The 26707-nt window shown below is 42.0% G+C and overlaps 2 protein-coding genes across 4 annotated transcripts in view; both read left to right on the forward strand.

The window, feature by feature from the left end:
• Positions 1-6381: 6381 nt before the first annotated feature.
• Positions 6382-12112, forward strand: LOC310871942 (uncharacterized protein). 3 transcript variants are annotated; one of them, XM_083783585.1, is made up of 10 exons: positions 6382-6547; positions 6740-6846; positions 7238-7280; positions 7390-7539; positions 7886-8006; positions 8210-8422; positions 8788-8871; positions 10658-10799; positions 11006-11168; positions 11335-12112. In XM_083783585.1, coding segments are annotated over exons 3-10 (1110 nt in total). In that variant the 5' UTR covers positions 6382-6547; positions 6740-6846; positions 7238-7278; the 3' UTR covers positions 11570-12112. The 3 variants fall into 3 exon arrangements, with proteins under 3 accessions (XP_083639711.1, XP_083639709.1, XP_083639710.1); XM_083783583.1 differs by having other exon boundaries at positions 6755-6846; XM_083783584.1 differs by having other exon boundaries at positions 6764-6846.
• Positions 12113-14436: 2324 nt separating this feature from the next.
• Positions 14437-26707, forward strand: part of cspg4ba (chondroitin sulfate proteoglycan 4ba) — a 30256-nt gene continuing 17985 nt past the window's right edge. Inside the window, exons 1-4 of the mRNA XM_083785027.1 lie at positions 14437-14630; positions 18467-18630; positions 22269-25841; positions 25933-26406. Coding sequence (XP_083641153.1) covers positions 14549-14630; positions 18467-18630; positions 22269-25841; positions 25933-26406 — 4293 coding nt within the window. The 5' untranslated portion in view covers positions 14437-14548. The remainder of the gene's footprint in view (positions 14631-18466; positions 18631-22268; positions 25842-25932; positions 26407-26707) is intronic.

Below are 26707 nucleotides of genomic sequence, written 5' to 3' on the forward strand. Positions count from 1 at the left end.
CTATCCAGCTCGTTCACCCAGTCACCATATTGTGGTGGAGGGAGGACTATGGAACTGCCACGCAGCTACCAAAAAGAATATGCCTGAATTCATTTCAGGCCACGCCTCCCTCAAGTCTCTGCATTTCCTTGCTCTGACTGAAACCTGGATCACCCCAGATAACACTGCAACTCCCGCCGCGCTCTCTGTTTCACACAACTTCACCCACACCCCTCGCCAAACAGGCACAGGGGGGGGTACAGGGCTACTAACATCCCCCAAATGGAATTTCCGTGTCTTAAATCTCTCTCACCTTTCTCTGTCCACATGTGAATTTCATGCTATCTCAATATCACAGCCAGTCCCCCTCATCCTCATTGTGCTATATCGCCCTCCTGGAACTCTCGGGAACTTCCTGGAAGAACTAGACTCTCTGATCAGCTCGTTTCCGGAAGATGGCACCCCTCTGATTCTACTGGGTGACTTCAACCTTCCTACCGCAGAGAAGTATCTTCCCGTTACATCCCTTCTGGCCTCATTTGACCTCTCCCTATCTCCCTCCCCTCCCACTCACAGGGCTGGTAATGTTTTGGACCTTGTGTTCTCCAGAGCCTGCTCTCCCTCCACACTCTCTGTTACCCCCTTAAGTAGGTCTGACCACCACTTCATAACCTTCTCCCTCTCTCTCTCCACCCTCCCGCCTAAACATACTAACCCCCCGAACGTCACCTCCCGACGCAATCTCAAATCCCTAAACCCCTCCTCCCTCTCATCCTCTATTCTCTCCTCTCTACCCTCCCTGGAGTCATTCCTCTCCCTCTCACCTGACACTGCAACCTCATCCTTCCTCTCCTCTATCTCATCTGCATTCGACCAACACTGCCCGCTCTCATCCAGGCCAGCTCGCTCATGTCCACCGGCTCCCTGGCTATCTGAAACTCTCAGATCTGAACGAACACCTCTAAGGGCAGCCGAAAGAAAGTGGCACAAGTCAAAGCTACCAGATGACCTTTCACACTTTCACTCACTCCTCTCTGCCTTTGCCCACTCACTAACCACTGCTAAAACCTCTTTCTACCACACCAAAATCCAATCCTGTACTTCTAACCCAAGGAAGCTCTTCTCCACTTTCACCTCCCTCCTTAAACCCCCTCCCCCCACTCAACCCTCATCCCTCACTGCTGATGTTTTTGTCAACTACTTCGAGAAGAAGGTTGATGATATCAGCAGCTCCTTTCCTCCCCTCCCACATAAAGTGGCATCTGACTCAACCAACACCAACCCCAACATACCATGCATGTCCTCCTTCTCTCCTCTTTCCCCAGACGAGGTTCTACAACTAGTAACATCCTCTAGACCTACCACTTGTCCTCTTGACCCTGTCCCGTCTCCAATCTTCCAGACCATCGCACCTGATCTGCTCCCCTTCATCACCTCCATCATCAACACCTCAGTAACCTCAGGCTGCGTCCCATCTGCCCTCAAGTCAGCCAGAGTAACACCACTCCTCAAAAAACCAACCCTTGACCCCTCAGATGTCAAGAACTACAGACCGGTATCACTCCTTTCATTTATTTCTAAAACCATTGAACGTGTCGTCTCCAACCAGCTCTCTCTCCATCTCTCACAGAACAACCTGCTGGATCCCAACCAGTCCGGATTCAAGAAGGCCCACTCCACAGAAACTGCCCTGCTGGCAGTCACAGAAGCACTACATGCTGCCCAAGCTGCTTCCCACTCTGCAGTACTGATTCTCCTAGACCTATCAGCAGCATTTGACACAGTGAACCACCAGCTGCTCCTAGAAACCCTAGCGGAGCTAGGCATCGGTGGAACGGCACTAAAGTGGTTCTCCTCCTACCTCACCGATCGGACCTACCAGGTTTCCTGGAAAGGTCTGCTATCATCCCCCCGAACCCTCCAAACTGGGGTCCCACAGGGATCTGTACTTGGTCCCCTCCTTTTCTCACTGTACACTAAATCCCTTGGCACTATCATCTCTGCTCACAATATATCCTATCACTGCTACGCCGATGACACACAACTGTTCCTATCCTTCCCCCCCTCTGCCACTCAGGTGGAAGAGCGCATCACTGCATGCCTGGCTGACATATCACAGTGGATGTCCTCCAACCACCTCAAGCTGAACCCAGACAAGACTGAGCTTCTCTTCTTCCCAGCTAAGTCCTGCCCTATGCGGGAGCTAACTATTTCCGTAGACAACGCCCTGGTAACGTCTGTCCCAACAGCCAGGAATCTTGGTGTTGTCCTGGACAGTCAGCTCTCGTTCAAAGCTCACATCACAGCTGTCACTCGATCATGTAGGTTCACACTCTATAACATACGACGAATTAGACCGTTCCTCACCCAGGAATCAGCCCAGCTCCTAATCCAGACAACAGTCTTGTCAAAACTCGACTATTGTAACTCCCTCCTTACTGGCCTACCAGCATGTGCACTTAAGCCTCTCCAGCTGATCCAAAATGCAGCAGCTCGCTTGGTCTTCAACCAGCCAAAATTCTCACATGTCTCCCCCCTGCTCCGCTCCCTCCACTGGCTCCCGGTCGCTGCCCGCACAGAATACAAAACTCTGATGCTGGCATTCAAAGCAACCAAAGGTATGGCTCCCCCATATCTTACAAGTATGATTGAACCCTACAAACCCTCCCGCGCACTCAGATCAGCCAACGCAGGGAAACTGGAAGTACCCTCACTAAAAACGCCGGGACAACGCTCCACACGTCCCAAACTCTTCTCCCTTCTGGCTCCAAAACTGTGGAATGCACTTCCCATTGCAGTCAGAACTGCAGCATCACTCCCAATCTTCCGCCGTAGCCTGAAAACCCACCTTTTCAGACTCCATCATGGCCCATAGCACTTACCCTAACCCCTTAGATAGCATTTCTGTTGGCTTAGATAGCATTTGACACAGACTTATAGCATGTTATGTAGACAGCACTATAATTGTATTGTATATAGTCATAGCACGCCATAGTACATATGTATAGCATAGTAGTGAATATGTATAGTTTATTATGTATAGTGTATGTATAGTTTCATCATATAGATATTCCACTGTTACCTTCTTAGCTTACGCATGTTTCATGATAAATGCTTTTATGTGATGTATTCCCATGCTTTTGTTCTTGCTTAAATGTAAGTCGCTCTGGATTAAGAGCGTCTGCTAAATGCCTAAATTGTAAATTGTAATTGTAAATTCGTGCGTGCATGTGTGCGTGTTTGCATGCGCACACACATGCATTGCACATAGGCTTGGCCAAGTAGCCAGTAGTCAAACAGACTTGCAGTTGCCACACCCACCTGCGCATGCCCTCACACACACACATGCATCACACACACACACACACACACACACACACACACACACACGCACACACACACACACACACACACACACACACACACACACACACACACACACACACACACACACACACACACACACACACACACACACACACACACACACACACACACACACACACACACACACACACACACACACAGCGACTGACTTCAAACAAGTTAGAACACCTGGGCCCAGCCTACAGAGTGACTCACCGGAAGCAAAACAGGGAAAGCCCTTCTAAGACAGACAGATATAATATGAAGATAGGTTGTGTAATACCCAGTGTTTACATTCTAACTTTCGGAACACCTACAACAGTGTCTTGAAAGCATATTCATGACAAACCTTATTTTGTTCTTTTGAAATATTTTCTTTAACAATAGGCCATTGTACTGATGGCATGGCACTGATGGCAGTAACCCACTATATCTCCCAGACCCAGACTCCCTACAAAGTCAGAGTTTGAATGAATGTAGAATTAATGCAGGATCTAATTTGCACACTTATATGAAGAAAATTCCTCTCTCTCACACTGATCACCACGTGATCACCCTCCCAGAGCTGTGCCAATGTTGGCACCTGCACGTGTGCCTAAGGTTGCTTACCCCGCTCTATATGATTTATGTCCTAGGATTGAATGTACAGTAAAGAGCAGGATCTCTCTCCATTGGAACATCTCTTAACCATCTGCCCTTTAAAACTGACAGCTAGCCTACATACAGTAGAAGTATGACATTGGTCTCAGGTAGCCCTAAGTGGCCATATGGGGTTTCTAAGTACGTAACACAGACATCTATGCAAAATAAACCTACAAATATTTCTCTTTTCAAACCCTTTCTTTGTATTATTTCTGACCTTTTCTTTAAAATAGAAACGTTTACACTTGCATTCACTTTCTGGTTTGTCTTGTTGCAGTTTCTCTAACATTTACAATGGAGTAAAAGTAAAAGTAGATAAGAATAGTCAGAAATTATTTTGATATTGAACGGATATATTAAGTAATGATGCATTGCAAATGTAAATCATTGTGGCCGTAATAACTATAAGACATTTTTGACCTTGTCAGCAATGGCTGCCACGGTATTATAATTGTTCTTGTCTGTGTCAGTTGACAAATGAAATAATAAAAGTGAAAGGTCAAGATTAAAATGAAGGTCATTGTCAATGATCAGTAGGTGGTGCCAAAGAGATTATTAACTTTTAGCTCAGGATCAGGTCAAAATCTAAATTCAGTAGGCAATTGTGTAGGCAGGGTTATTTATTTATGTATTATGAATAATTGATTGCATAGGGCCTAAATGGAAACAAGACCACAATAACTTTTGTTTAGTGCTATCCCTTTTGGACTGAGTGTTTGACTGTACTCTGTTGCTGTTTACATTCTGTCTAATAAACTATTCAATCAATCAATCAATCAATAAGACGAATAGTTTGCAGCACTATTGAGATTCACTAGATTCTCAATAGTAATGAAAACTATTCTGCAACATGATTAATGAGGCAGGGCAGGCGTCCCTAAATCCTGAACAATTTCAACAAACTCTCGAAGAGTTAACACTCACAAACAACTTGAGCATGATTGAGCAGAAAGATTTCAATCAACATTAATTCATTCATTTAAATGCATGCTTGACAGTGACTTGTTTAAAACATGAACATGTGCAAGTGCTGAACGTTAGCATTTAGCCTCTCTCTCTCATAGCAATAATAATAATAAGAATAATAAGAATATATTAAACATCTTGATTCACTTCATAAAGCAAAGGGATTTTGATCTTTTCTTTATTTTTTTGTCTCAGTGGAAAGTGAGCTGTTTTCCAGTCATTTTCACTTATTTCTAGAATGCAGAACTACACACGTCAATCGTTATTATCTTAATACCACTATGCATACACTAATTCACTGAAGGATAGTTTCATTCTTAAAGGTGCACTCTGAGAAACACAGGGAACCTTTACCACTCTAGCCAAAACGGGCTGACACTGCTCAAACTGCCAACAGAAAGCCTGACTTTGCACTCCTCGAGAAGTAGCGTTTCCATTGTGGCTTGTAGAAAAAGCACCTGGGACTCCCCACATCGCAGCAGATGGGTGAACAACCACACTCCCACCCAGGGCTGGAACCTTGCTCTGAGGGGCCAACCATAACAAGAACTGTACAACTGACCAGAGCTCACATGCTGCTCCCCCTTACATGAATGTGCAATTCTGCATTATTGTTGAATCCAAGCTTTTCCACACTGTTCATTTAACTCTGAGAGTACAAATGTAACTGAATGGATAGATTTTAGAGGATTTTAGTGTTCGTGTAGCATCTTTACTATTACTACTACATTGCTACTACTACTATACTACTACATTCCATATTTTTGCAGAAAGACTGAGAAACGTAAATAAATAGCCTATATGCATAGACATAGATCTTTCTATGCAGACACCTATACAACTTAAAACCTAGTCCTTTTGTCTTACAATATAGTTTCTGATTAAATGAAATTACATAATATGACTTTATGTTGACATCTTCATTTAACATTTAGTTAATATAATTATGATCGTCTCCTAAGAGAGAGAGAGAGAGAGAGAGAGAGAGAGAGAGAGAGAGAGAGAGAGAGAGAGAGAGAGAGAGAGAGAGAGAGAGAGAGAGAGAGAGAGATAGTTAAAAAGGAGAGAAACTCATCTTTAAAGCATCCATCACAGAATGCTACCTCCCTCTGGTGGAATTACATGGTAGCAGCAGAAAATACTGTATGTCCCAGACAGCCAGGGGAATTATAATGTATGTATGATCTATCCCTTTGATGCACACTGTACATGCATAATGTTGATGCTTTGATTTTTACTATGTACAGCACTTTGGTCAAGCCGGAAAAACGTCACTGCGCATTGTACTACTAACTAACCGGAAACGGTCACAGTGTAAAGCAAAGAGTAGATATACAAGCTCACGCGCGTCGCGTCCGCCATCCGCTTTGAGCTTGTAGATCGGCTGATTTACGCCGGCCGCTCGCTCATGCGCCGTACAGTCCGGTTATAGTGTACTACAGTAGGATAGGACGACACCAGATCTGGCGACAACAAAATCCAACCAACCTGTCGAAGAAATAAAGACTCGCCTTCAACGCATTGCCTTGGTCGACTGTAGAATTACAGACGTCTAAACACAAGTGATAGATGTCGAGTGAGTGATCCGCATTGGGTAAGCAAAGACGAATGACACATTTTCTCTTGCATCCGCATCCGCATCCTTTCTGCCTGGGTCAGTATGGTCCATTAGCCATGATGATCAAAATGTCAACAGTGTATTAATGTGTCGTTTGAATTTGAAATAATAGTAATACAAATCACAAACCTCTTACGTATTGCATGCTATATTGTTTACCTTGACTAGTCTTCCTAACTGCAGTTTATTCAGGATTCAGGAAACGAATGGATGGATGAAAATGCTGTCATAATTGATGGAATTGGAATCGACCACCAACGCGTACATGAAAACAGGTGAAAGGAAGCTGTTAAACAACTTAACAAGACGTATTTAACTCGTATCACTTAGCTTATAATCATTCTTAATAGCATTGTGATTCTGAAAAGATCAACAAAGCCGCACAGAATCACAGTCACAGATACATAACTTCCCAATGGTTCGCATGACGCTTGTCCTTCACGAGCGGAGCAGTCGTTTCAGCCAGGGCAATGCAACATTGCAACCGTGCAGTCACTACAGCAATAACATTGGGTCCCAGAAGAGGGCGCTCGCCGCTCGCCTTAACACAGTTGTGAACCAGACTAATTTTCTAGGGAATTTGTTCACGCAATCCTCATGTACTGTAGTCTGTACACAAAGGTTACAGATCACAGACTGACTCACATGTTGTCTATTGTTTTACAGAACCAAATCCCAAAGAGAAAGCACTGCAACAGAATTAAAACATGTAGGCATATGTATTTGTGCAATAATTTAACAGGCCTTTCAAAAATAATCATGACTTTAGACACTTTTTAACATTTTGAGCTTACGACTTCTCCTTTAAACTCTTTAAGGAGTGGCCTGAAAAGTCACGTTTCACTCCCCATGGCAGCAGGTGCACTACTGGTGGGCCTCCCATATTCCATTTCACTAGTTGCCCAGTGGATATACGGTTGGCCCAATAAGCCTGGCTATAAAAAGTACATTGAAGCCCTGAAACCAAGGTAACTATATTAGAGGCACTTTCTTTCTTTCTTTTTGTTTTTGCAATAAAATACTAAAGGGCGATCCACACAAATACATGTGTAGCAAAGGGTATATAATACTGTACATTAGTTAATTTTAGTTACAGAAAAGGTGATGAAGGCATTCTTTCTGATTAGAGATCTTTTTAATATCATGCATTCACAATAAATGCCTGTGTTAATTTATCCTTTTGTAACTACCCTAACCATCATGGGACAATTTGTATACTCAGAGTTAAATTATACATTTAGGTTTTTACAGTGTTCCTCTTTCAAATGAATATATTACATGACCTCTTAATCTTTCGTTTGAATTCTCCGTCAGGCGAATATATTGTTTGACCAGAGCTGTGCTGGAAACATTGAAATACCTACAGTATGGCAAGTTGTACTTCCAATGGAAGTCATGGTATAAGGATGCTGAAAACCGTAAGCATTATACAAAGGTGTGTCACTTGCAGTAACGCTACAACAGATTAAGTATACAAACTACTGTATGTATTCAAATGTATACACTACAGACTTATTTTGTTTGCATCTTTGGCCAAGTGAAATCAAACACTAATACATCCTAGGACCTAGACCATCTATATTGCCCAGTGCACCCGTGTAAAAACTAACATTTTTGTTTGCTTGAACTCTTCAAAAGGGCATCACGTTTGGGCGTCGAAGCAACAACCTGGATTTGTACTACTCTCCCACACTGGACAAGTGTGGAAATGGGCCTGTGCCTGTGGTGGTGTTTATCTATGGAGGTGCATGGGGCTCAGGAGACAGGTCCATATACTGTCTGTTGGCCAGGCAGATGGCTGAAGAGCTGAATGCAGCGGTCATTTGTCCTGACTACTGCCACTATCCACAGGTAAGATGTTCTCAGCAACATACAGTACAGTTCATTGTTCCTGCCTAAATATCGTAGCTGTCGGTGAAAACCTGGTACCGTACTTTTCAGGAACTGCAAAAAGTAACCTGCATGTCTTCCAATGTATTCAAAATAGTTATTATTTAGTCACAAGCTCTTGTTAATAGTTAATACTTTTAATTGGGAGGTTGGTTCAATATTTATAAAACCCACAGACACAGAGACAGACTTTCACTAATAATTTGCACTAATAATTCTCTACCCAGCATTATTGGATAAAATTAGCAGTTTTACTAGGTACTACATTGTTTTTTTTAACTCGCATTTCATGTTTTTTTTAACTCGCATTTCATTTATATTTCTAGTCAAATGTTTTAGGTATGGTCCAAGATATTGTGGATTGTCTGGTCTGGGCACGAGAGAATGGAGAAAAGTTCAACCTTGACAAAGTAAGTTATTTTTATGTACAGCATTGTACAAATAAAGTGCAGGCCTATTACTATTATTATTTCATTTGTCGTATACACCACATACAACATAATTTGATACAAAGCTCCAGCAATACAATATGCATTCTATTCTGATGCAGAAGTGGAAGTTATCTGGCTCTGGTCCATAGCCTTACTGCTCTTGCTGCTGTTGCATTAAGGCTCTGCCACTCTTTACTTCTAGCCCTCGCATGAAATGCAGACTAGCCTCTCCTCTGTAGCGGAAACTTCTAGACCCACAGGAACGTGCCCAGGGTTCCGGCCCGGTCCTTGCGAGCCGCCCCACGCCAGAAACGGTCGAAAAATGACAGAGTTACCGTGTGGGGGTCCCCGGGAGGTCCCCGGTACATCCAGACCGTAGATATATATAATAATAATAATTAATAATAATAATAATTATTATATATAAAGTCTAGATTGCTCAAGGCGGAATCTGACATAGTTCACCCGACGGCCATCTTACTTCGGGGCTACAGTACAGTATGTTCAATGGCAGCTCAAACAAAATAGTTATAACTCGCTCAAATCTTGACGGATTTACAAACGGGTTGGTTTATTTCAAACGTCAACGTGGCTATGATTCAGAACGCTTTTCTGCTTAATTTAGTTTTTTTATATGAACATCGTATAAAAGCATATATGTATGCGTACGTCTCTGACCTTTATAACAAACCAAACCGTTAGAAAATCGGTTGAAAATTGAGCAAGTTCTGGTTATTTAAAAGTACATGTCCCATGTAGCGACGTCACTCTCCATTGGCCAGAGCGCGGGTGAGCCATCTAGCCTTCTTATATATATCTATGATCCAGACCTCCAGGAACGTGCCCAGGGTTCCGGCCTGGTTCCGGCCTGGTTCCGGCGAGCCGCCCCCCGCCCGAAACGGTCGAAAAATGACAGTTACCGTGTGGGGGTCCCACCCAAAATCTCTATTTTCATGCTCAGACAGACCCAGCCAGGGACCTAGGGACCCAGGGACCCAGCCAGGGACCCAGCCAGAGACAGACACACATAGCTCCAGTCCTTAATGAAGTGGTTGCACCATTTAAAAATGTTTTACCTACTCACCAATGCAAAGGCGGTTTGTGTAATTAGAAAGCCTACTTTCCTTAGTGGACGCACTCTGAGCCCCCCACCACGCGTATAAATGCAATTTTTGGCCAGAAAGGGATTTTTTTTTGTTACTCCACTTTGCCGAAGTTTTTCCTTCGGGTAAAAAAAAATCCCTTTCTGGCCAAAAAGTGCATTTATACGTGTGGTGTGGGGCCCAAAGTGCGTCCACTAAGGAAAGTAGGCTTTCTAATTATTGGTGAGTAGGTAAAACATTATCTTTATTTTCGCTTCAGAGGAGAGGCTGGTCTGCATTTATGCGAGCCCCGGAAGTCGACCGTAACATAGCTCTAAATGCTTCGGCATTAGAGCTATGGACCAGAACTACAAGTTATCCTGTTCATAGTGTTACATAAAACATATGTTACCATTGTGGTACATACTGTACCACATACTGTACCACAATGCACACAGGTTCTCATGGGTGGTCACAAAGTAATGGTGCCTAATCTGACCACAACTGCAAGCTATAACGCCAGACCAATCACATACTGTCTGTCACAGTGGCACAGATCGCTGAGTGTCCAATGACAAATTGAAAGGATAAATGAATGTAACAAATGCATCATCACACAGCACAACACTTTGATATGCATTTATGATTGTGTCTGCATTTTTGTGGCATTCATTTCTCCACAGAATAACATAGTGCTGATAGGCCACTCAGCAGGTGCACATCTGTCCGCGCTGGCCACCCTTTTTCTTATTGAAGGTAGAGATGAGCTCTTCATAGAGGCAACCAAGCAGCAGGAGACTGCAAGGGCAGTAAGAGGAATTATTGGTAAGCCGACTCTTTCCCCCCGCAAACGCTCTAGTCTATCTATACTATAGATACAAAAAAACAACATTTAATTGAATTTTGGATTAACTGTTACACTCCTAGTTGTCTCCCATTACACCACCAGAACAGAGTTAAAATCATCAATGTAGTTGACTCATTGCATGTTTTCAATCCCATTTCTTTTTCATGCTTCCTTTTCCGAAAAGGTTTGAGTGGTGTGTACAACATCATGGACCATTACGAGCATGAACAGATGCGAGCTGTTGAGTATGTCTCCACCATGCACAAAGCCATGAACGGAGTGGAGAACTTCCCTTACTATTCACCCACACATCTACTGAAAACATTCAGCGAGGACAAACTAAAAAGGTGAAAGATTTACTTGTCGACTGCGCACGCACGCACACACACACGCACTCAATCACTCACTCACTCACTCACTCACTCACTCACCCACTCACTCACTATGGTTTTTGGTCGTACAAAATATAATTATTTCTCTCTCCTGTTCTTCTATTGTCCCTGATTCTGCCAGAGTGCCACCATTCGTCTTGCTCCATGGAACCACTGACATAATTGTTCCTGTGGAATCTTCAACAAAGTTCTCAGAGCTCCTCAAGTCACTATCTGTGAAAGTGTCTCTGTACCTGCTCCCCAAAGTTGACCACACTGAGATGGTCACTGACCTCATGATGCCAGAAAGGCACTTCTACCATTCGATCTACAGCTGTATCAAACAAGAGTATATGAAACTAATTGTTACATGTTGACATCTCACCACCAGCACATTATCACTCACTGTGTGTGGTTTCATGCCTCCATTATGTACTGTATAGTTCTCTTATCTGTTACCTGAAACAGAATCATATTTATGGATTTAAACTCTGGTTCCATCACTTCCATGATGATCATTCCATGGTTTTAAAGATTCTCCGGTCCAATTCCTCGGGATTGCGAGTAGAGCTAAATGTTGCTTCTGTTTAATTGAATTAATCAGTTGATTTAACTGAAATAACTTCTAAATAATCTTAAAGAGGGGGCATGATCATAAGCCTTTGTAAATTAAATGAATTACTAACTGATTGTTATTTTTTCAAAAGTACTGTATAACATTGGACTCAAGATGTTAGCAAAAAATTTTACCAGCTATTGTCTTTTTACATTAAGTTAAGTTGTAGGTACAGTTACAGGTGCATTTTGAGACTTTGACGTTATCTACATGCAATGAAAATGTTTATGTTGATTTATACTAACATCTTGTTCTTAGTATCTATTTATTGTTTCAAATATTAAATCCACTATAATGTTCTGGATTGATTGACTTGTATGGTCTCATTTCATTAGCTGTGTGAAACAAGTACTGTAGGCTATGTACATCTAAACACTCTAAATGTCTTACTAATCACTTTTCATTTGCCTTTACATCTTTCAATTTGGTTACTATGCTTGACAACTGTTAAGATCTTGGTTTTGTCTGTCTCCTTGTTTCTGGCTGGTTAGATGGGATCTGTCGGCAGGTAGAGGTAGTTGTACACGGGAGGCATACTATCATCCGACAGAGCATTGCTCCGAAGGAGCAATGCTCCGAGGTGCGCTGCGGGTCGGGAGAGGGTTGCGGTTAGGTTTAGGTGTCTGCCCCGGGGGAGGTTAGGGTTAGGGTGAGGGAGGAGGTAGGTTGTCGTTCGGACCAATGCTCCGTCGGATGAAAGTACTGCACTCGTTGTACACAGAGAACAGGAGACATTAGTCTGGGAGTCCGGGAGTGGAGGCTTACAGTCAATGCTGCTGCTGTACATGGACTGTGATGGGGATGGAGGGATTGTTGGGTTTGAAAGATTTACCAAAGACATTTTACAATACATAATTTGCTCTCTCACTTCACTCTGTTATCTCTTAATCGCAGCTCTCTACTGTACCTCTGTCTCTGTATCTCAGGACACTAAGGATGCTATGGTTTTACGTCAAACTAATTTGCGCTGGCACTACAGCTAGCAACATCAATGGTACATCACTGCGGTTCTGTTCTGACCTGGAGGATTTATCTGCCATTCTCTTTTCCATTCAAATAAAATCAGTTTGGACTTTGGATTCATTCAACCAAAATGGGCCATATAAATCTGTAGGTGCATACACTATGTAAGATATGTGCATTCTGCAGCACAATAGACCTTCACATCCTGGAACGAATGGCATTGAGACAGGTATTGATGTCTGATGATGTGATGTGATGTTATGTATTTAACGAATGCATAGTAGTCACTTTGTCCAGACAACTTGAGCATCTAAGTGTCACACTGCATTAAGTTTAAGACTTTTGGAAGTTTGCTAGACAATTAAAGCATTATGTTAGTGCTTTTCATGTTTAATTCTAGTACAGTACAGTGAGTACAGTGATACCCCCTCACCTCTTCTGTTGCAGCGACGCAAACATGTTCTCCATATATTGGACAGGGCAGAGTTGGCCTGTAGACAAATGCAGGGAAACGGGAGCTGTGATTTCAATTTATTTTTCACTACTATATATTTACTTTTCTCAAATGATTTCATTGAGTAGTTTTGTGATCTACAAGTCTTGTGATCTACATGGAGACGGAGTGCAAGACAGGTTTTGTCTCCAGTTACTAATTTTGAAAGGGATGCTCAGTGGAGCGCATAACACTCCACCAGGAGGCATGACCCTGCCTAGATCCATTATTGTCTGTGTGGTGCATGACAATGTCTTGGCATTGTGTGTGGCTGCATGTATGAAAAGGCAGGGGGGCTATGAAAAAGGATGCTGATCGATCGTTAATATCCCATGTCAATTTTGTTTGTACTGGGACAAACTGGGGAAACAAATCAGGTTGGGAATGTAAATGACAGCTGTCTGTGTGTCACTCTGTCCTGGGTCGGTGTAACTCGGAAAGTGTTTGAGAGAGGCCTCAAACTTGGTGCATGTGTCTCATGACGCTGACCCATCGGCTTAACTGATTGGCAGAGCGCCGTGTAACTATTGTGCTGCATGCATAGCCAATGTAACTTACATTTATTATTACTGAAATATATAAAAATAAATTTACATACAATGACCGGTACCAATAATCAAAATAAATGTGCCAAAATAGACCATTTTGACTATGTTTAGGATAAAACTAAAAATATGTTCTTACATCATAGACTGGTCCACTGAAAACGTTGTCCCCTGAACGCTGGCCCTGTTGCCCTCACTATTTTGTTGTTGTTTTGTTTTTAGCATTTTCTTTTTGTAAAGCACTTTGCGCTGCACTAATGTCATGAAAGGTACTATAAATGATATTTATTATTATTATTATTATTATTATTATTATTCACCTAGGATATACCTTCTTGACCTTGACCAATTTAATGAACAAATTGAAATTGACTGGTAATGTTGTATGAAGTTTCAGGGTTCGAATTTGATGATGATAAAACCCTCAATACAAATAAAAACAAATAGGTAAACCATCAACACAATGATTGGCCTTTGCTACACGCACGCGCACGCGCACACATGCACACACATGCACACGCGCACACACGAGGCGGAGTTACGATGGATTTGCAGCTGTGTGTGTGGGTCTCCTCTCTCTGCAGTGAGTGAGTGCATAGCTGAGCACACTCAAGTAGGAGAGGAGGAGGGCAATTTCTACCTGAAATAACTAGACGATTAATGACCGGAATCTAAAGTCAAACACATCTGTAAATATGTAAATACTGGACTACAGACTACAGATTTTGACACGTAAAATATGGAATCGCTTCTGAAAAGCACAAAGAAGTTGTTTTTGTACGGTCTGCTTTGGTGGTCGCTAAGCGAACTGGCATTAGCAGGTAAGAATACTTTTTGTTTATCTGAAAAGTTATCTGCCAGTGACGATTATGCCGATAGCAAAAACATCGTAGAGAATTGATAATGCTACGACGTTTCTTGTCTGTTCTTTGAGTAGTCTGCACAGCTTTAAATCAGCTCCTTCTACCACTGTATTAGTGCCCTGTATCCCCCCAGGCTACGGCTACAATGTATCTTAATACGCGGCTAGAAGAACCATGCTATTTTAGGTTAGTTAGGCTGTGTGGCTGTTTTATTACTGATTAAAATAAATCCATCTGTTTAAATAATTATATTAAAAAGATTAGTTGGTATTACCGCTACATTTATTACTGAATTACTGTATTAAATAATAACACCAGCTTAATGTGTTTTAAATGCATGTCATGTTTCAATGATTGAAAAAAGCTAATGTTAAAGTGTACACAGGTAGAAGATGCAATCTACTCTGCAAACATTCTATGATGCTCAGTGCACTGTAAAAACTATGGTCAACAGCAGGACATTTTTTATTCAACAACATTGAGTAAATAAAATGTGTTTTTAAAGTGACATAAAACCTTATGTTGTAATTTACTTGTAAGTAAACATTCATAAAGTTGTCTCCTGGTTTTTATACTGGGATTTAGGCTGCAATTATTGTTCGCTGTTTCTGGTGGTTGTGGATAATTGAAAGCACATACAAATATAATATTTCATATGGTCTCATCCATAGCATGTTCTTTCATTCCAAGTAACTGCAGTATTAGAATTCGTTTTTACATGGCTGTTAATTTGATGTACCTGTCTGGCTGCCTATGGCTTGAACGGTTCTGTCATTTGTTGTACCAACCACCCATTTTTCCCCTCAAATTAACCCTGTAACTGTCAGTTTACTAAAAGGTCACAAGCTTTGTTCTTTGACAGAGTTTGTGGAATCTCTCTAGCAAGGTCTTTATCACAGAGACACTGTTTACTTTGTACCGTCCAACATGTAAATGCAGGGCCCAGGTTCAAATACCACCCTGTTTCTGTGTCAGAACACAGGTCACAGGTGTATGGGTATACTTAGGTGAGGTTGTTCTTTTATGTATATTACTGCCACAGAATTGTGGAGTCACAGACCTGAGAAACAAGTTGAGAGAGATATTCTTGTACCACGTTTGTTGTTTAATCCTCTGGCATCTGGCATTTTGTTTTATAATGGAATTGTGGTCATGGGTGGGATGGCTGACTTTTAAACTCTGTACAGTGCAGTCCATTGCATACTATTTTTAGAGCCTGACCTATTCTGGATCTTTGGTCTGATACTGATATTAGGGACTAAGGATTAATCTGGGAGTAATCTGCCTAACAGACGCATGCACGCACGCAGCCACACACACACACACACACACACACACACACACACACACACACACACACACACACACACACACACACAGTGATTAGCATGCTGTTATTTGAATGTGTGTGGTAAATGGTGCGTTTATAATATATACTAGTGCTTTTATCCACAGCGCTTTATGTAGGTTGTGCATTACGTTCACCGATTCATACACAGATGGCAGAGGAAACCAATGCAAGGCACCAACCTGCACATCGGGAGCATTTGGGGTTCAGAGTCGGTGTTCGGTGCACTGAAATGTACAATTTTAAATACAATAGGACAATTTCTAAGTTATCTCAACCATTGTTTTCTGCATAATGTTCTATAGAAAAGGTTTCATATGACATCAGTACATGTCGGACAACATATGCCGATACAGATATATCTGTGATAGGACATTATCGGCCAATTTTAATATTGGGTAGTAGGGTGCACTCTTGATTGTTTTATGAAAAAACAAATGACAATCATCCATATTCTTATAACTCTATCTGTCTCACACAAATGTTATTTTTCCAACACGTAACATTACCGTAGGGCAAATCCCTCAACATGTCCTGATTGATTGCTATTTTTAAACTGCTCTCGAAGAACACGGTCACAGGCAAATGCACAACACAGGAAGACTGTGGTTGAAGCCAGCCATGAGACGGGAATTGATATGAAAGGCAGTGGGTGTCATGCCAAAAATACAGCTGGTTGCCACAAACATTTGTATATCCGTGTGCAAACATTGCGATAAACTTGCTTTGATACTAATGGTGTACATACTGATCAACCAAAAAGTCTATGATATTACCAATATTGATATGCATAAACAAAATCGCTTTTGCTAAATGGCCAGCTTAAGTTTGACCTGTATTGATCACTCTGCAGTCAGGTATTGATGGATGACCATACAATTGATGTTGAAGACTTAAATGACATGGTATGGGGGTTTAATTAAAATGTTGGGTTTGTACTAGTACATAGTAAATACTGTATGTAGCCCCTTTGTAAGGAAAGAAGTGATTGTGTCTCTCTCAGAAAAGAAAGCATGTTACTCTAAATCTCATTAGAAACATTGGAGTGGTGGTGGTGCCCAGGTTTTTAGGCTCCACATTCCAGATTACAGGGTAATGTGAAATGGCAGGGACTAGCGGTGGAAGCAACAGCTGGGTCCAGCCACCACAGTGTTTCTGGAACACGCGGCTGCAGACAATGTGAGGATGTCAGAGCCTTTCATGTTCAGGTTGAAGGTTCCTGTCAGGGCAGTGCAGGTCCCAACGTGTCTGACTCCTTCTCGTCACCCTCTCATCCTCTACCTTTGTATGCTCCAATTGTGCCATTACAGGGACCTCTCCATTTAAAAATTCAAACCTGGTGTTTCGTTTTCTACAGTCAACGTGAGCACAAACGTGTTTGCCTATTTACAGTACATGTATACATCTAACTATAAGCAAGATGTGAAGGGTGAAGCATTTTTTGAAAATAAACGGTATACTGTTGGACATAATAGCCAAGAAACGTGGCTATTCTGGCTGATAATTATGAATTAATTTGTTATGCATACAGGTATATCTATTCTGCACACATAAAGATGTGTGCGAGCACCCTTTCAAATATGGAGGTGCTTTCAAAATGTTGACCTTGCCTCACAGAACTATAGGCATCCTGCCTCAACCAATATAATGGAGCCTGTTTCAGTAGTAAAGAGCAACCAGGCTGATAATAAGTTCAGCCTCTAGATGTAAATGTCACATGTTGGCTATTGGCTAATGGCTATATTAAGACCACAATGAGTTGCTCACCCAGCGCAGCGTGATTATGAATCCCACCAATGTTCTGGGATAGACCCGCCTTATGATGTGTCTGTACTCTGTACAGTGCAAACACAGCAGCAAGATTTGTGAGCTGCTGTGATAGGAGAAGGATATCAAATTGAACACAACCACCCTAAAGACTAAATATTGTGTGTATTCCATCGGCAACGAGTGATCTTTGTACAATTGATTTGTTGAAGACTCTGACTTTCAAATGTACATACATTTAGTTTTGATTGTATTACTGTATTGTTGTATTGCGCCTTTTGCTTTGGCAATGTAAAAATGTTTTCTCATGCCAATAAAGCTTTGACTTGTTCTGTAGGGTAGGCCTATGTAACTGCAAATCTATTTGTATTTTTTGTTCATATTCTTTTTATCCCTGTTCCTACCTATCCTTAACAGAAATGAACCGAAGGTTTAAGTCTGATTCATACATCGCCATATGATGGTATTGAGTGCGGAAAATGTTTGATCTACAATCTCACTCTGTGCATCACAATCACACCGCTTTGTGAGCTTGTAGTCCGGCTGTTTACATATGACGGGGCATAAATTAATTGTGATGTGTCCACAAAACACAGTAAATGCCAAATGTGTACATCATTTCTCTTATATCTCTCTCTCCCCTGTTTTCTGATCCCACCCCACCCCCCGCTCTCTCCAGCTTCCTTCTACGGTGATGGCTTCGTACAGCTCAAGGCAACGGAGGCGTCCGACCGTAACTCGCTCCGCATTCGCTTCCGAACCTCAAGCGATGATGGCCTGCTGTTCCTCGCTGCTGGTCAGACCGACCACCTCATGGTGGAACTTCATGCAGGTCGCCTGCAGGTTGGTACACCCGTAGCCTCAGTGTGTGTGTGTGTGTGTGTGTGTGTGCGTGCGTGCGCTTGCGTACGTGAGTCTGTGTGCGTGTGTGTGAGTCTGCGTGCATGCGTGAGTGTACGTTTGGTAGCATGTACCCACACATAACAGACAGCTACAAACTACATCCCCAAAGGCACATACTATGGTGTACACACGTGCAGTGATAATTGCACCTTAAGCTATATCTGTATCTCAGCTGTCGCTCAACAGAACAGAACCATCTGACAGAACCAGCTCACTTGATGTGATTGAACTCCAGGACAGCTGTGTTTTGTCACACCAGGGCATTTAAAAAAGAAGTTAAATGGAAATAGACAAGTAGACAGATCATCATCCAACTGTAACACATCTGGGGCCTCGTGCATAGAACATGAGCGATACCGGAGTTTTGGGTCCCCATTTTGTGTTGTGGGGGTGCCCAATTCAAACTAGTCTCCGCACAGAAAGGCCCTTTCGCCATCCCCACCTAGGGTATGGGCGCTGATGACGCGTAAGGCAGGATTCACTCCTAGCTGTGAGGCGACAGTGCTACCGACTGCGCCACCGTGCCCCCTATATTCATTCTCTTTAATAAAGAGACAATATATTTTCAAGTGGGTTGCACATTTGTTCCAATCAGGAGAGAGTGCATTTTGTTCCAGCTCAAACGTTTTATGCTTATCCTGTGTGAGTTCTCTCTCCTGATTGGATAACAGTGGTATCCCGACCTGAACATATCTTTTAAATGTTTATTAAAGGGCTGTTGAGACAGGGAGACTCCTGTTACTGAATAAACACTAATGAATACTATCAGAATATAGAGCCAAAGCTGACTTTAGGCTTCAGTCATTATCAGGCAAATGATCAGGCACTTGATGAGCAGGCACCTTGCGGTGAAATTCACCATTCACCATAGAGGAAGAAAGTCTAGTTATGCTCAGGAATTAAGTCTATGATATCGTAATTGACATATGAAAATATATGCATTTTTCAGTATCCCTTATTCCAAAACATGCAAAACCTTTGCCCCAAACCAAATAGTACAGTACTTGTAGATAATGACTAGCATTCAGTAGGTATTTCACCATGGTTTCACACAATACCGGGTCATAATCAAATGCAGAGAGTATTTTTGCTTCGCGTCGTAGATAGGTTTTACATGATTAAATGGCCATAACTATATAAATTGACAACTAAAAACATGAACATAAGCTGTCTTTCCAAAGAATTATGCCTTTGACTGTATGTAGATTCACAACAATAAATAAAGAAGGTTCCGTTTATGATTCTTAATTCTGGCCTAAGATCCAAAGGCTGTTATGTTATAATTTCTTCACCTAGGAAGACTGACCTTGTTTAGGAAGGGTTTATGTTCCAAGCAGGATGCCTGCACTATTTAGGGCATCCTTCAAGACTGCTACGAAAGCCTTCTGCAAGCAGCTCTGTCAGGCTAAATAAGCACACAAAATGGACAAATGTTGTAATGCACATTGAGGAAAAACATTTCAGAACATCCTGAGATATGTATATACTTTTAGTTCAGTTACACTCAGCATCACACTGGAGAAACATTTGCCGTTAGTCCTGAAGTGAGTCACACTATTATGCTTTGCATTGTTTTACTTCAGTGAGCATGATTGAATCCCTTGTATCGCTATTCGACACATTTAATTGTTATGCTAGTTTACTTTGCAGATGTTGGTCACTTGTTCTCATGTTTTTGTTACTTGGATTAGTTTTTTCTTGACCAAACAATGTTATTGAGATAGCATGTTGCTTTTAGACAGATTCTAGGTTCATTGTGTTTGCCTGGATTCCTGGGATACTAGTTTCTTTGAGCCACTACATTGTTCTCTCTGCATTCTAACTAAGGTGACTTTTTACCTTGTTGTTTATTGGCTAGAGTTCATGCTTACTCTTCTTATTCCGATCTCACACTTCTAAGTTGCTATGGAGAAGAGCTTCTGCCAAATTCCTAAATTGTAACTCTATTTGTAATTGCCCAGCCCCCCCCCCCACCCTAAACTGGCATACCGTAGGTCACCAAATAAACTTCCCCACTAAAGTTTGTCCTCAGGCTTTGGATCTCATTCCAAGTGAGTTAGAGATGTGCACTATTACCCTGAAAGCCTTGCTTGAAATGCCGAGACACAACAGCAAGCCTTGACAAGCGTGTCGTCTAAATGCCGGATTACCCAGAGATGGTGACATGAGGCTCCAAGAATATAGCTAAAGGCTAAAAGATACATAATAGCGGTCTTCCTGCTGGGAGACACACACAAAGATCACTGTTCTAAACATCAGGTGACATAGTGGAATGTAAGCATAGCACTCTGGGAGTATGCAAATAATCATATCGTCATTGTCTGGAAACCTTCAATGGTTAAATATTTATAAAACCCACAGACAGACTCATCCACTTCCAACCTGTTGTCTGTATTTTGAGCATGTGTAGTGTAGGTGAAAGTTTCCAAAAAGATTCAAAATAGAAAATTCAATGTGTTTACTCTTTTATGTCATTTCGGTTTATTTAAGAGAAGCTGTTAATGCCACCATTTATTATTTTTCAAACTCTGTATTTAAATAATGCTTCTGTGAAAAAAACCAATAAACAAAGTTATATATATATATAAAAAATTAAAAAAATGTATCAACTTGTAGATGAGTTATTTTCACTACTTTTGCACAACATTATCATAAAGTATTTAAAAGTAGGGTATTCATTTATGAAAAGGTAAATATGGAGTTACAAGGTTAATGCCTGACAGCGGCGATTTACTATGTCAAACAATTAATGGCTAGTGAATTATTACAGTTTAGAGCTTTGATTATTTGTATTTTTTTAGTTGAGTTCTGATTATTGCAAAAAGAACTAAAAAACATCAAAATATGTTGATATAACAATAACACAAATCTTTATTTTCATGTTTGCCGTTTGTTTACTTTTATAATTCATGAAGACAGCACTTTAAATTGCTTATTTGCGTTATTTATAGTATCACTCAACATTAAAACATGGCAAAAACTGTTAGGAAAACAAAAGCACATATCTAAATAGACACAGGTGACAGACTTGGCTACATTGCGATGTATGCCAGAAAAACAGTGTTGTGAGCTCAGGGCTGTTACTCAATCAGGAAGATAAATCTCAGGAAGAGGACTGCGTGTTTTTCTGTTGTATTAATAAATGTGGCAAGACTTTATATGAAGGTCTGGTCTATTAATGCATTTGCACTTTTTTGAAAGCAAGGAATATGTATAAAACCTTTCTCTAGTCTTTAGTGAGTGGACATTTTTCAGTTAGTGACACCATTTCCCTAATACACAAGGTTGTAATTACATGTAGTACAGTTACAAGTGTACAGTTACATGTAGTACAGTTACATGTGTACACTACAGTTACATGTGTACAGTTAGTGACACCATTTTCCTATGACAAATACACAAGGTTGTAATTACATGTAGTACAGTTACATGTGTACAGTTACATGTGTACAGTTAGTGACACCATTTCCCAGGCTATGACAAATACACAAGGTTGTAATTACATGTAGTTGTTGCCTTGCATTGTACCCCTATTCACGTGCAACTTGTAATCTATTGGTTTTCTTTCTAACCCTCAGGTGAAATTGGAACTTGGATCAGGGGAGCAACTATTGCATTCCGAGAGAAGCACCCAGCTCAATGACCTGGCCTGGCATGTTGTGGAGGTCCACCATGAGGAATACAATGTCACTCTGACCGTGGACAAGAACTCCCAAACGAGTCTGAAGGTGCCAGGGCACCATTTTGATCTCGACATAGCAGATGGTCTCTATGTCGGGGGCTCAGGTGGTCTGGACAAACTCTACCTGCCGAGTGACCTGACCGGCTTCCGTGGCTGCATGGACGAAGTGACCTTCAACGATCACGACGTCTTGTCATCTCTGAGGCCTTACACGGGATTCAAGAGCATCCATGAAGTCTCTCTGGGCTGTAGTCCACAGTTCTTTGCCAGTGAGGAGGACCCCATTAGCTTCTTCAGTTCTAGGGCCTATGTTTCTCTACCACCTTGGAGAGCGCAGCAAGAGGGAGTGTTTGAGTGTGTCGTGCACACTTCAGCAAAAGAGGGGATTATCCTGTACAACTCTGCCAGAGAAGGGGATTTTGTGGCCGTGGAGATCCAGGAAGGTTTGCCGGTGGCATTGGTGGGGAAAGGCGGAACCAAAACAGAGCTTCGGTCACTCACATTCATCAACGATAAGAAATGGCACACTGTCAAATTGTACTTCAATTCAAAAAGCCTCCAGCTGACTGTGGATGAAGAGATGGTGAAAACAAATATTGGCTCTCGCTCCAAGGGCATTCAGCTTAGAGGTCCTCTTTTTATTGGAGGCATTGATGATAGCACAAGGTCAGAGGTCAGAAAGATGGGGCTACTCTCTGTGTCTGGAAAGCGTGTGCGAGGAGGGTCACTGAAGGGGTGTTTAAGGAACATCAGAGTCAATGGTGTTATGATGGGTCTCCCCGCTACTGTAGTCACCAAGGATATCTCAGTTGGCTGTGAACCAGAGAAAGATCCAGAGCCATCAACCACCATGAGTCCAACTGCTCTTCCGGGTTTCCAGTTCCATCCAGTGACCCCAACACCAGCACTTTACACTTCCACACTGGCAAGGGGCTTGGACAAGAGGTATGGGTCTAACTTTGTGCATCTTAGGAATCTTGTTGTCCCAGAAGGTGGTCGAGCATCCCTTGAGTCTAAACATATCAAGGTTCTCTTAGATTTCAAGAAACTTGGCATTCGGCAGTCTCAAATTATGTTCAGAATTAATGAACAGCCAGTGCATGGTCAGATTAGACTTGATGTTGACCAGGATCAGGAGGAGAACACCTTCAGCATGTTGGACCTCTGGCATGGCCGGGTCATGTATATCCATGGAGGCTCGGAAGACCCAGATGATGCCTTCATGTTTTCAATATATTCAAGTAGTAGGAAGCAAGTTCCGGATTACTTAAAGGGCAATGCATTGTACTGCTTCAACATTACTGTAACCCCCACCAACGATGCGCCAGAGTTGAGTCTCCCCGAAGGGAATCTCTTTGTCCTGTTGGTGAACTCAAGGAAACACCTAACCACAGACGTTCTGAAGGCCACAGACATTGACAGCAACCAGACCAAACTCATCTTCTCTGTGCTGGGGAACTTGAATGCGGATGCAGGATATCTGGAGGTTGAAAATATCCCTGGCTCTGCAGTGTCAATGTTCTCTTATTCAGAGTTAGAGGAAATGAAGGTATACTATGTTCACACTGGTGTGAGAAACTCAAGGATTGTGCTAAGGGTTAGTGATGGGGAAAGGGTTAGCAATACTGTGGTTCTTCGGGTCATGGCCATAGCTTTGGAATATAAGATCTCCAACAATACAGGCATTGAGGTCACTCAAGGAGAGTATACTGTTATTGGTTCAAAGCAATTGGCTGTGCAAGCAAATGCAGTGAAACAGGTCATAGATGTCCGTTATGATGTAACCGAACCCCCTCAGTATGGAGAACTTCAGAGGCTTCACTCAAGTGGTGAATGGAGGCCCACAGACTCATTTTCTCAAAGGCTTCTTGACAAAGAGCGTCTGAGGTATATTAGCACTTTCCAAGAAATCCAGACATCCAATACAACTGATTACTTTAAGTGCAAGGTTACTGTGGCTAACAGAGCAACCACTGAACTGTTTTTCCTAATCACTGTGAAGTGGGTGAAGTACAGCCTAGAGCGGAATGTAATGGCAGATATGGACAAAGAGAGGGAAATGATACTGGACTCCGAGCATCTTCATGTCACAGCTGAAGGGGCAGCTCTCTCAGAGGATGAGCTCTTCTTCAGGGTTCTCACTATACCAAAGAAAGGAAAACTCCTGCTTGATACTAAAGTATTATCGAATAACTCTACCTTCAGCCAAAGAAATGTAACAGATCGACACGTACACTATGTGCTAGTGGACCGACCTCATGAAGACACGAGTGACAAGTTCAAATTTCACGTGTTTTCCAAACATGTTCAGTCACAAAACTATGACTTCCAAATCTCCATAAAAGCTGACATCAATAGCGCTTTCATGACAAGTAACGGACTCTTAATTCTGGAGGGGGAAAGTAAGTTGATTACAAAGGATGAATTATTTGCAGAGACTTTGAGTACAAAGGATATGTTTTACACTGTCATAAGCAGTCCGAAACATGGAAAACTAGCCCGAATTAGTCAATCAAACTCTAATGCTAGTTATAGCAACATCCTCACATTCAATAACAAGGACATATTAGATGAACGTATCATGTACATTCATGATGACAGTGAATCGACCCAAGATGAATTCACGTTCATAGCCTCCACCAGTCAAGAGTTCAAAACGTCAATTGCTGAGGATGAAATTGGGTCCAAAGAAGGAATGTTCAACATATCCATCCAGCTAGTCAATGACCAAAAGCCAGTACGTGTTATTGACAAAGTTTTCCATGTAGTAAGAGATGGACAGAGATTACTTACAAGAGAGGACCTGTGTTACCATGACGCAGACACTGATTTTGATGATGGCCAATTAATTTACACCCGTCGCGGAATCCCGATGGGAGACCTGGTTCTGGTTAATGACACTTCTCAACGGCTGTTCCAGTTTCACCAGAGGGACTTGGATGAGAAACGAGTGTTGTTTGTCCACAATGGCGCGAGCACTGGAAGGTTTGTGCTCTTTGTCTCGGACGGGAAACATTTCGTCTCAAGTCTCTTGGACGTCAGCGCTCACGACCCGTTCTTGAAAGTTGGCAACAACACCGGCTTGTTGGTTCAGAAGGGCAGATCGTTCAACCTTTCCACCAGTAACTTCAGTGTCATTTCAAACTTGGACATCAGAGATGATCACGAGGTGGTCTTCAAAGTGTATGAAGCCCCTAAGCATGGGGGACTGTATCTCCAAGACACACATGTGGAATCATTCACACGGTCTGACTTAAAGAAGAGTTTGATTTCCTATCAGCACGATGACAGCAAATACTTGTCAGACTCCTTCAATTTGACAGTGACAGCCAAAGGCGTTGACCTTTCTGCAAGAGTCAGTGTGAAGGTTTACTTGGAAAGTCACCAGAGACCACCCATTGTGCAGCACAGCAATAGTCTATTGGTAGAGGAAGGGAAACCAGTTAAGATTGATGAAACTAAACTGGAGGTAAGTGTTTGTCAAAGACACTGAAAAATATTTATATACAGTACAAATAAGGTTATTGGCAAGTAAAAATTGTTTGTTGTTACTGTTCCAGGTCACTCATGAGGACAACCTGCCATCTGAGATCGTATTCACAGTTAAGGCAGCCCCTTCTCACGGCTTTCTCACGAGGTTTGTCGAGGCGGAAGAGCGATACGCAGGAAGCAAACGGCCTCCCATTTGGACATTTTCGCAAGCCGACATAAATGCTGGAAGCATTCAGTACATGCAGCTGGATCCCAACGAGGTCAACGACACCTTTACCCTGGACGCCACCAACGGGGTGACAAATGTCAACAGCATCAAGATTTCAGTTGATATCATCCCACGCCTCATACCACTACAGGTGTCCAATTTCACAGTAAACGAGGGTGCCTCCAAAGCATTAACACAGGAAGTGCTAAAGGTCACCAACCGACACTTTGGTGGAGTCAATTTCCTGTATAGTTTGACCGGGCTCCCTCAGCATGGTCACATTGAGCACTCTCGTTACCCAGGTGTGGGCATAACCTCTTTCTCCAGGAGGCAGGTAAGATATTTGTAACGCATCAGAGATCTATCATGGCAACATTTTCATTGATGTTTCTTCCTCCTTTCTTTTTAAATTATAATAATATATTTAAAAAATATTTAGGCTTTTAATTATGTTAAATTTTGGTCTTTAAATATGACTTTTTGAAATCATACAGTACTATAGGCAGGGTTCCCACAGTCATTGAAATTCCTGGAAATATATATTACAAAATACGTTTTCCAGCTGGAAAATGTTTGGAATTAATCAAGAATCCTGGAAAAATAATAAAAAGTATTTTTTTGCCAAACGGCTTACG

The sequence above is a fragment of the Protomyctophum parallelum genome, assembly GCF_964188405.1.
Source record: "Protomyctophum parallelum genome assembly, chromosome: 15".
Classification (NCBI taxonomy): domain Eukaryota; kingdom Metazoa; phylum Chordata; class Actinopteri; order Myctophiformes; family Myctophidae; genus Protomyctophum; species Protomyctophum parallelum.

Bases quoted from the DNA above. Each gene is read 5' to 3' on its own strand.
- LOC310871942 (XM_083783585.1), top strand. The intron at 8,007-8,209 runs GTGTGTCACTTG...ACTCTTCAAAAG, and splicing joins ACCGTAAGCATTATACAAAG to GGCATCACGTTTGGGCGTCG. The intron at 8,872-10,657 runs GTAAGTTATTTT...ATTTCTCCACAG, and splicing joins AAAAGTTCAACCTTGACAAA to AATAACATAGTGCTGATAGG.